Source organism: Oryza glaberrima, chromosome 7 (assembly GCF_000147395.1).
Source record: "Oryza glaberrima chromosome 7, OglaRS2, whole genome shotgun sequence".
Classification (NCBI taxonomy): Eukaryota; Viridiplantae; Streptophyta; class Magnoliopsida; order Poales; family Poaceae; genus Oryza; species Oryza glaberrima.
In genome coordinates this window covers 25682300-25694309 of record NC_068332.1, presented here as the reverse complement: position 1 = coordinate 25694309, position 12010 = coordinate 25682300, and the positions used below count along the sequence as shown (strand labels likewise).

General features: G+C 45.9%; 1 protein-coding gene across 1 annotated transcript; it reads right to left on the bottom strand.

Annotated features, from left to right (window-relative positions):
- Positions 1 to 1014: 1014 nt before the first annotated feature.
- LOC127780019 (transcription repressor OFP1-like) lies at positions 1015 to 2441 on the bottom strand. Its single transcript, XM_052306979.1, has one exon. It carries the CDS (start codon positions 2439 to 2441, stop codon positions 1449 to 1451), a length of 993 nt encoding a protein of 330 aa, XP_052162939.1. The 3' UTR covers positions 1015 to 1448.
- Between the last annotated feature and the right edge of the window lie 9569 nt (positions 2442 to 12010).

Genomic DNA, 12010 nt, shown 5'->3' with positions numbered 1-12010 from the left:
CAGATGGCGAAACCTTTGTTCATTGCTGTTGGTCTCTTCCCAACTGCAGTTCTCGCATCCATGACCATACTGATTACTGAAACACACATTGCCCTGCCTGCGTTTCTCTTTCTCCACCCACGTAAGCAATGCAGCATTGCCTCGGCGTCGATCGTCTGAGATGCCGATTGATTGCAACTTTCAACTGAACAACTTATTATAGCACGTTTGTACTATGCACCGCACTAGCAGAAGAATTTAATTCTTGAAACTTTAGGTTACAGACACTTTTGGCTCATAAAATTCTCCCAAGAATCCATTGAGTACATTCGATTGCCTTTCAGCGAAAAAGAAAGAAAAGCTCTCAATATCTAATGAATTTTGACAAGTGGATGTCCCAAAGAAACAACAAGAACACATTCTTGGTGATTGCATCCACTGGGCACAAGAAAGGCAGGGTCCCATTGGCAGGAGGATCCATCTTTTCTCCTTTCTGCAACTGGGCTCACCTCAGCTCCGAGGAGCCCACGGGTAGGTACATCCATCATCCATGCAGTTAGGCCTGTGCCCTGGAAAACTGACAGATCAATCTTTTACATGGCAGGGAGGTTTTTCTGGGCGTCTGTTTCTTCAGCCTATTTCTGCATACCCTGGCCCCCTGCCCAGAATCGTTGCACCCTTGTGGAATGGAGTGTAGCAATGGTGAAAACTGAAATTGAACAGTGGTATGTCACAGTGCGCCTCTGGCCTCTGCTGCTGCTCTGCATTCTAGTGGCAGTGAAGTGAGGTGAGGTGTGTAGTGAAGCACGATTACTGAAGGACTGACGCTAAGGTTGACAACGATGTTTGTCCTGTTGGATTCTTGGTGGATTACTGTTTGGCTCACCTCTCAGATGTTTAACGACCAAAATAATAATAATAAAAAAGTCTACTCCTACTCCTACGTGCAAGAATTTTTGACTTAAGCAGAAAATGGCACGTGAGATAGCGAGAGTAGACGTGACTATCGGTAAGTACACAGAAATTTGTGCCATGATCCTATGCGTACGGTAGTCATTTAGTACGAGTAAACAAAAAATAATACTCATACTTAAAAAAAATAAATGATGAGCCTTTCCAGAGGAGAGGAGAGAAAAACTCTGACGCGAATAGGCCTACTCCAATCTGTAAAGACAGCATGCGTCGATTCCCTTCTGAAAAATAAAGCGCGATGGATGCCCCCGTGACACACGCGCGTGCGCTCATCCATCCTTCACCTTTGCATCCGCAGCGAAATCACGGCGAAGCATAGCACGATCGATCGAGCAAACGAATCAAACATTTTTTATCAAACCATCTTGCGATCGATTTGTGCAACGACTATCATCTTAATCATACCGAATTCGATCATCACATGCATGGTCACTCTGTACAGGGCACGTAGCAATTAATCTTGCATTTTGCTGGTACGTACGTAGTAATAATCTCGATCACTTGATCGGGCTAGGTGATGGCGGCGCCGCCGTGGCGGCGGCGGCGTGCAGCCACGCGCGGCGGAACGCGCCGACGATGGCGCGGTGGTGCTCGGCGGCGTTGAGGGCGAGGTAGCAAGCGAGAAGCTCCTCGAGGTCCCGCGGCGAGCGCACGTCGTTCGCGGCGATCATCTCCGCCATGCTCTCCAGGAAGTCCTCCTCCGGGTCGGCCGACTCCTTCACCACCACCAGGCTCTCGTACAGCCACCGACACCGCCGCCGCCGCCGCCGCCTCCGGCTGGTAGCGTCGGCCGGCAGCGCCGCCACCCGCCCCTTCCGCCTCCCGCTGCTCGGCTTCGCGTGGTGGACGAACCGCCGCACCCTTGTCGTCGGCGACGCGGCCGCGCTCGTGCCGCTGTCCAGCGCGTCACCTTCGTCGCCGTCGTTCTTGGCGGTGGCGCGCTTGGTGAGGATGGGCCGCAGCTTGAGCTCCGGCATCGCCTTCATCCCGTCGAACCGGCCGCGCGCCGGCGACGCCGAGACGGCGACGACGTCGAACACGATGTCGTCGTTCGGCTGCGGGCTCCGCGGGAACCGGGTGTCCCGGAGCTTGTGGTTGTCCGTGGCGGCGCGAGCCGGAGGGAGACAGCGTTCTCTGCTCGCGAAGTAGTACGACGCCCTGTTCGGCGACGGCGAGCACGGCGCCGCTGCCGCCGCCGCCGCCATGGGAGGTTGCTGCTTCTTGCTCGCCGCTTCGACGACGTCGGGTTCTCCTCTCGCCGCGCTTCTCCTCCGCCGCAGCTTGTGGAACAGCCACGAGCTCGGCAATGGCATCGTAGCTGCTGCTGCTGCAGTGAGGCAGTGTGGTCGTGGACTGTGGGGGTGAGCTGAGCTGCAGTGCGTGCAGCGAGGTTGCACCCCACTTTTTATTACGGAAAAGTTTGCCGCGAGTGGCAGCAAAGAGATGTTGCGGTGGAAAAGCGGCAGCGGCATCTTGCAAGAATCTGACATACTATACAAATTCTCTCTTATATTTGTGCTTCTGAATCATAATCAATACGCTTGTAAATTGTTGGAACGAAAAAGATATGTTGGTGCATGATACAGAGAGTTCAGAGTTCAGACTGCTCTCCAGAGCAAAATAAGAAATGTAGAAATTCAAGTGTTTGTCGACGCTTTGTCCACCGATGAAACACCAATTTTACTTTGACAGAGATTCATCCTTATTAGTAGATTGCATGCAACACGCATGGCACAAAGTCAAAATGTTTGAAATGGAGGAAGCGTGCGTAAAAGCTGTGGGGGACTCTCTGACGGCAAGGGAAAGGATGCAGAGTTGCAGACCAAGATGGTGATTCAGCTTTTCGCTAGTGGCATTGTGAGACAAGCCTGCCGTAACAGGCGTTTCTCATTGTCTCTAATGGCCATCGCTGCAGCTAAACCTCGAGTCCAGGACGATTTGGCACATGAGCTGCAGCAGGAGAGCCCAACTGCATGCTGGTGCTAATGGAGTGTGAACCAAGTCATTTCCAGAGGCAGCTGCTAGGTAGAGCTATGATATGGTCCATGGAGGGTTTGGAAGGGGACATGAACATTTCAAAAGGTCAAAATTTGGTCTACCACGAATCACTGTATTGAAATCAAAAGTGATTTGCTTTGATCCTCATGTGGGGGCAACTTAATTAATGCGATTGGCTTACGGTTGTATGTAGAGACCACGTAGTGCAGGTGCAGCCCAAATGGACTCTACAGTTGCATTTGATTTGTAGCTTGCTTCCATCTTACAGAAGACAACATGCATGTACGCAGGAGAAAAATCCAACTACAAATGTACTATCATTCGGTTTTTCAGAACGTATTTGAACTCTCAAAAACAGTATACCACCGTTTCTTTTAAAAAAAATATAATACAAACACAAAGCGCTCACAACACGTGTATGCTTAACTCTATAGACGTATACACGTACACTCTATCTTTATAAACACCTCCGAAAAAATATACCGTCATATCTTAAAATTAATGAAGACATCGTGAATGTCTCGCTATCCAACGGGTACAGGGGCGGAGCCAAAAATTACATAAGACTAGAGCTAAGATAGAGCTCGACTAATGGAGTATTAGTTTTCTGAAAAAAATTACATAGTGAATCAATAAAATTTAAGCAAGTTTTTGGATGTATGCCTTACCCTAGGCCTGCCCCTACCCCTGAACGGATATGTCACCTGTACGGCTGTACAATTATAAATTGGTACTCTAAATTAGTACGGGGAAGGTTCACAGAACCAAACTGTCGTAAAAAAAATGCCCTAGCTAGGAGGATTTTTATGGGTTTTACGAAAATCGTTTGAAACCCATCGACTACCGACTTAAAAAACTCTAATTTATTTTGGAACTTGATCGGTTTACTGAACAGTTTGTGATCTTGAGCTGGCCCGAAACCTCAATTTCTATACGAAAACCGAGTGATTTCCGTCTGTTTTTTATACCTTGGCACGGGGTGATCCCCGAAAAATCCACATAAACAATCAGCTATACTGGGGTTGATCATGCGGTGGAAGAGACAAATGCATCTTTTTTTTCATCCACTGTAGTGATTCCAGAACATGTACTGCAATAGTAACAGATTATTTCGAACCTGCATTTTTTTTTACACAAAACCTACAGAGGCTGTTGTTCTCGATGTCTACAATGCACCAGTATTGAACTGCTCATCAGATGTTCAGACATGTGTGCACGCACAGCAACCGGTAGACATTTTTTTTTACTGCAGACTAGCAGCTAGCTAGCTCCAGTGACGAACTAGAACTACTGCTCACCCACGCTTGTCTGCAACGGATCAGTAAAACAGCTACAGTACATAGGAGCTCCTATGCAGCGAACAGTTCACGTACTATAAAATTCACGATTCTCGAATATATATAATCTGTATACATGTGTCTTCTAAATTCTTCTGCTGAAGCCTGAAGAGATGATAGTTTTGCGAGAGCCAAGATTAGCAGATCATAGAGGAATCGTCCGTTCTTAATTTCTCGATCGCGTCCTGAGCAGGATGAGCAGGAAGGCATATGATCGCGCTGATGATTTTGCGGCGCGTTTTGCCGGGGCGACGACGACGAGGCTCACCTCACGGGGGGATCATTCTGCCAGTGGTTGCGGGGACACGGCGAGCTTATTTCAAGAGACTGGACAAGCGCGGATCAGTGCTGCTCGTACCAAAGTTTAGTTCAATTCGTGCGGTGCCACCATTCCATGCCAAAATTGTCGATTACAAGTTGCTGGGAGCAAGCAACCACCGCCCTAGCGAGTTAGCTTCGATACCTAGCTATCTATGATCGATGAGATCAAAACTCATAGTAGTAGTAGCATGGGGAACTAGTAGAAACAAAAACAGCACCCTAAATTCCTCTCTCGGAGCAACAGAGTACAGATGCAGAGTTTGGAGGTATGCAAGTAGATAATGAATAATTGAGATGGATTGATAGTGTTCGGGCGCGGCCCGTTAGGTAGGAAGAGATAAATAATTGTTGGAGTAGGTATAGTTGAAAGACCCGTGCCATGATTGTAGCTTTGCAAATCTTACTCGAACGCCATCATCATTATCCTTTCTAGTGTATATAACTATAGTGTACCCAGCGGCCGGATGGATGACAAGTTTATATGCCAAAGTAAAGTTTAAGACTTTCAGTCATGGCCGGGGTTTATCTATCATTGGTGGTAATCATGCAGCGGATAATCTTATACTCTCCTACATGCATATATTATCTTGCTGACACACACCACCAGCTATAGCACTACGTAGTGCTAGCTTTCTGCTGGTTTGATCGATTAGTAATACGTAGCAGAAATCCAGCTAGCACTGTTACTACTTGAATCTTAATAAGCAGTAGTAATTCAATCGATTTCTGCTGGATTGATCGATTGGATGTGTAACAATGCAAGACCTGGGTTCCTGAAGGCGACTTAAAAAGGAAAACAGAGTCTACCTTTGCGGCGGCGTGTGGTGCATTTCTCGTACTACATGGTACTTGTACAGTGGTGATGATGTGCTGATCGATGATGGAGTTAGGAGTAAATTTGTGGACAGACGATGCAATAGTACATGTGCAGGGCCATGAGTTAATGTCGACATTGAATTCCCTGTCCAACGACGGTCGGCCGAAGAAGAACACTGTCTGTCCAGCCATGCACATGTGACTACATACATATATCAATCTTCTGTGTACATGTGTACACACAGTACACGCGTATACGAGTGTATGTGTGTAGGAACGTATCTATACGTGTCGTGTCGAGTGATATACGTGTGCTGGTTAATTGGCTGGTCAGGAAATATCGTGCGTACGCATGCGTATATCAAATTATTCATTCAAGCATGCATGCATGCATGATTCCTAGACGACGGGGACCGGGCGATGGATGGATCGATGGAGCGAGTTTTAGGCGGACAGTTGGGTGCCCGACCGCGTTCTCGGCTTTAAAATCTGCCGCTTTCCGCATGCATGCATGCGCCGATCCGCCGATCGATCGAAGCCGTGTGTGCATTGCAACCGCGCGCACGCCATGCAAACTGCCCGCCGCTTCAGGCGTCCGCGCGCGGAGACGATCGACTCGATCGGCCTCGTTTACTCCGCACGTACGAGCCGTCTGCGTCGTCGCGCGAGGAAATAATATATATTCTCCGGTGTCGTGGGCATGTGATGCTCGATCGCGACTCGCGAGTGGCCGGAGATGTGGGCTTTTTCCGGTGTCCTTGGGCGAGACTTGGGCAGTGGGCAGGCAACGACGTCGACGCATGCACCGATCTGGTCACTGCCATAGAAAGGAGGTTGGCCAACGCGCGCACTGGGCATGTATATATATTCAGTGTCACCTAGTATTAGAATTAATGAATGTGCTTTAGCCCACTCGAAGATTAATTCTTTGGAAAATCATAAAAGCCCACCTCATGGGATGGCATGCATGTAGAGTTTAGTACCACCTTGCTTATTCTAGGAGAGGGGGACCTCCTTAAAAGGGAGGATGCCCTCCTAGCCACTTGAAGCATGTGTGGTGGAGAGAAGAGGGGAAACACACGCGCGCGCTCGCTCGCCTCGCCTGGGCTGGGCGACGTACGCGTCGAATGGTCCGAAAAATTGGCTTCTCACCCTTGCGCAGATGCAGCCTCCTTTTGCAGTTTTGTTTTGCTGCAAATTCGGATTCGTTTTTGTTTTCGTTATTGGTACATTGAAAAGTACAAGGCTCGGCTTGTTGCTAAGGGCTATACTCAGAAAGAAGGCGAAAATTTCTTTGACACTTACTCACCTGTTGCTAGATTGACCACAATTCGTGTGCTACTTTCCCTAGCAGCCTCACATGGTCTTCTCGTTCATCAAATGGACGTTAAGACAGCTTTTCTTAATGGAGAGCTGGATGAGGAGATCTATATGGATCAACCTGATGGGTTTGTAGTTGAAGGTCAAGAAGGCAAAGTGTGTAAATTGTTGAAATCTTTGTATGGTCTGAAACAAGCTCCTAAGCAATGGCACGAGAAATTTGACAAAACATTGACATCTGCAGGCTTTGCAGTCAATGAGGCAGATAAATATGTGTACTATCGCCATGGTGGGGGTGAGGGAGTTATTTTGTGCTTGTATGTTGACGACATACTGATATTTGGGACAAACCTTGAGGTGATAAATGAGGTTAAATTATTCTTGTCTCAAAATTTTGATATGAAGGATTTGGGAGTAGCTGATGTTATCTTAAACATTAAGTTAATTAGAGGTGAGAATGGGATTACACTCTTGCAGTCTCATTATGTGGAGAAGATTTTGAATCGCTTTGGCTACATTGATAGTAAGCCTTCTCCAACACCTTATGATCCTAGCTTGTTGCTTCGCAAGAACAAGAGAATTGCTAGGAATCAACTGGAATACTCCCAAATTATTGGCTCGTTGATGTACCTGGCTAGTGCAACTAGGCCTGATATCTCCTTTGCTGTGAGCAAGTTGAGTCGATTTACCTCTAATCCAGGAGATGATCACTGGCGTGCGCTTGAGCGAGTAATGCGCTATCTGAAAGGTACTGTGGAATTGGGGCTTCACTATACTGGGTATCCTGCGGTACTGGAGGGTTATAGTGATTCTAACTGGATCTCTGATGTGGATGAGATCAAAGCCACTAGTGGATATATCTTCACACTGGGTGGTGGTGCTGTTTCATGGAGGTCTTGAAAACAGACCATTTTGACGAGGTCAACTATGAAAGCAGAGCTGACGGCACTGGATACTGCTACTGTTGAGGCAGAATGGCTGCGTGATCTATTAATGGATCTGCCTATTGTTGAAAAACCGGTGCCGGCTATCCTTATAAACTGTGACAATCAAACGGTAATTGTCAAAGTGAATAGTTCTAAGAATAATATGAAATCGTCTAGACATGTGAAAAGACGATTGAAGTCTGTCAGGAAATTAAGAAACTCCGGAGTTATAACGTTGGATTACATCCAAACAGCGAGAAACCTGGCAGATCCCTTCACGAAGGGACTATCACGAAATGTGATAGACAATGCATCGAAGGAGATGGGTTTGAGACATATGTGAGTTATACTATGGTGGTAACCCAGTCTATGTGATCGGAGATCCCGTGAATTAGATCCTGGGAAGAACAAATCATTAGTAAACTAGAGGAGAGTACCAATATATACCCTCTCCAAGTGAAGATGCATGTACTCTCGTGAGCTGCAAGGCAGGTTGGCTATGACTTAATGAGTTCTGTTGGCTTTAATTAGCGAAGATGTTGTCCTGCAGAGCATTCTTGAAAGAACTCACCTTTGTAAGCTTGACTGTTGGTCGCAGTCTATGAAGATTTTGGGTGAATCTTCTAGGAAGTTTACTAAAGACCTAGGAGTATGACTTATACGCTCCACCCGAGGGGTAGTCTACAGACGGTCTAGTACCAGATAAGACTTTGAGTGAAACTTGCTTGGAGTTCTAGGTGGATGTTCAACCTTAATCGATCTCCATCGAACCGCTGGTATATAAACAGTACATTGGAAAAGGCAAATCTCAGTGGGATTTTGAGATTTGGTGGGGGATTGTTGGAATTAATGAATGGGCCTTAGCCCACTCGAAGATTAATTCTTTGGAAAATCACAAAAGCCCACCTCATGGGATGGCATGCATGTGGAGTTTAGTACCACCTTGCTTATTCTAGGAGAGGGGGATCTCCTTAAAAGGGAGGATGCCCTCCTAGCCACTTGAAGCATGTGTGGTGGAGAGAAGAGGGGAAACACACGCGCTCGCTCGCCTCGCCTCGCCTGGGCAGGGCAGGGCAGGCGGCGCGCGTGCACGACGTACGCGTCGAATGGTCCGAAAAATTGGCTTCTCACCCTTGCGCAGATGCAGCCTCCTTTTGCAGTTTTGTTTTGCTGCAAATTCGGATTCGTTTTTGTTTTGGAAACGTTCCGAAAAATTCGGTGCGTGCAAACGGCGTGGAGTCCGGATAAGTTACGTGCGATTTATCCGGTTCGGTTACGCGCAGTAGAGATCGTGCGGGCGCCCTGATCAAGCGACCCTTCTCTATATAAACCGACCTGCCGTCTTCACGGAACACGCGCGAAATCAATCTAGGGTTTGCCTCCTACTCTGTACTGCACCGTCGCTCGTAGACTACTCCATCTCGCTCGCCGGCGTGCACCGGCGATCGAGAGAGCAGGTCTCCGGAACCTCTGCCTTCGACGTCCTACACCGGGAGAAGGCGGCAATAAGGTTTTTGGGAAGCGCTTCGCGCGACTGCTCCCTGTTCGTTCGCGACGGCTCGCCTTCCTCTTCGCTCACGTGTTTCGTGCCTTCGTAGACGCCTGCGAAAAGTTTCGACCAAGCAGCCGGTCTTTCCGTCACCTCGGTACGTATTCAATATGTTGCGCATATTTGATCTGTTCATGTTATACTGTAGCTTACATGTGTAGATCTAATGATGCGTTCATGCTAGTTTTCATCTGTAATGTCATGATTTATTTATGGAATAGATTAAATCATTATATGCCTATAATTTCAACACCTAGTGCACAGTGATTTCTACTCTACGGGCCGGCTCTACGGCGTTTGATGACTTGATCGATCGGCCGACCGTGCCATGATGAGGCTTCTGCTGCATGCAGTGGGCGCAACGGCACACATCACATATGGATCTCGATCATTCGAGTCTAGAGAACAAAAGCACGGAGGATTGGAGGAATGAAGGCGGTCGAGAGAGGATTTGGGGGAGTTCGAGAGCAATAAGTAGCTAGTGCCGACTTGCATCCGGCCACCGATGATGCGCTAGTATGTGTACGTACTACGGCTGTTTTACCACCGGTTCGTATAGTACGACGCGATCATGCTCGACCCTATGGCCGAAACAATCACGTCGTTCGTTGGCGACCCATGCTAAGTGATGCTGCCAAGGACAGTATTATTACGCGCCGCTGTGTCCTGTCCATCCGCCGCCCGCAAGGTCAACTTTTCACGCCGCCTCCGCAACAAATTGACCCACCTTTTCTTATGTTCCATGGAACCTGGGCCGTGTGAGCTTGTCCCTATTTTTTTTAGGCTATTAGAGTAGGTTAACGAGTCACGTTAGTAAAAACCACTGTTAAAATAGATAACAATTATTCGGTTTTGCTAGAAATTTGTCGTCAAATTTTTTTCTTAATATTTGTCGATTTTTCTAATGGTGCAGCGCGCCATTCGTACGTGATATCCTCGGTGGCAGCGGTTTGTGACATGCATGTAAGTGATACATACATACGTGCGGGGAAGCAGTGCATGTATGTGACCCAGTAATGTCTTGCACGTATCTTTTTATGTTTTTACTATACAACAAAAGCGATTAAATGTTAACTCTACTTAGATACGGATGAGAGAAATCCCGTGACCTCCACTGAGCACGAGAAGCGTATAGTTACGTGCAAGTTACAATGTAATTACATATAATTATACTGTATTCACATTTAAAACTAAAATATAAAATTACAATTCTATATAACTAAAATTGCATTTGTAAGTTCAGTTGATATGATATGTAAGTGCACTGTAATTACACTATAGTTACACTGTAATTACACTATAGTTACAGTATAGTTACACTGTAAGTATACTATAGTTACAGTGTAACTATAGTGTAGTTACACTGAAACTATAGTGTAATTACATTGTAACTTTTAGTAGATGAGTTGGTGATATTTTTTTTGCGAAGTAAAGATCTAATAAATAAAATATATGCAATATATATAATTAATATATGTTGATACATATATAAACTCTTCTAATCAAGTGATCAAATAAGCCTAATCTAACTATCTAAAATCTATGTGATTTGGATCAAAAATCTCTCGCGCGATGGATAGCTAGGCCCCAATTATTTTATATTGATTTTAATAGTTGAGATGAGCGATACACTCGGTTTTTTTTATGGAGGTATACCAGTCAAATCCTACCTAATTTGAGGGAGCCACAGTAGACTTTTTCCTGCATAAGACATCTCCAAGGCCTACTTAGCCCTGGACCAGGTCTGCTTTATTCAGACCAGTCCAATTCATCAGTTCCGAATGACGAGTCGCACTTATGGGCCATTGGGCCTACGGTGAGCATTTCCTATGACGGAACATTTCAAATGCCGAAAACTGTCTGCCACACATTTAAATGTGGGGTTCACTTTGGCATTTTTTTTTTAACTTTTAGGCCCTCTTTGTTTAGGCTTAGGCTTATTGGTCTAGACTTTTAAATCAGCTTATTGGCTTATATGATTTATAAGCCGGTGGATTTAATGTCCTAAGTTTAGTAGTTGAGTCATACATCTACCTCACATAAGCCAAAAAAAAAGCTTCTCCAATCTAATTTTTGGCTTAATAGTGTTAGAGTGGCTTATGGCTTCAAAAAAGCCAAACAGAAAAGCTGCTTGTTTGTTTAGGCTTAGACTTTTCAACTTATAAGTTGGCTTATAAGCCTAAACAAAGAGGGCCTTAGAGTACCCAGAAGAGAGGACGTTTAGGATGGTAATAACGAGCTAATAGTTTTTTAAATAGTCTGCAAAAACTATGATGCTTCGAACAAAGTACAGATATACAAATTCTCAAGCTGTAGTTAGCTAGCTAGAGAAAAAAAATAGGCAAATATAAACGAGACAGCTTTCACGCTACATGGAAGCCTCTTACAATCCGTTCAATCCGTTCAGCTTGCTAGCTAACATAGATATGTAAGTTGATCAATTATTGATCGATCATCAGGTCGTTTTAAACTCCCCTAACGACAAATAACATTCAACGCAAAATTTTGCATTTAGATTTGTCACATATACAGCATGGCTCCTGCTGGTTAAATGTTTTAAATTGGTATATACTGCATATGCACGTACTCGATCTGTCTAATTTTGCATTTTAATTTGCTTTGCTTTGGCCGTCTGTGCTAGCTATGAACTCATTTCATCGTGTCCTCCCACTCTGTCGCTCGCCTGCTCTGCCTCTACGTGAACTCCACCTCCACCCGCAAAGCCACTATGCATTCGCCTCATCATAAAACTCAACCGATTCAATCAAATCAACAACCAAATCGATCTCAAA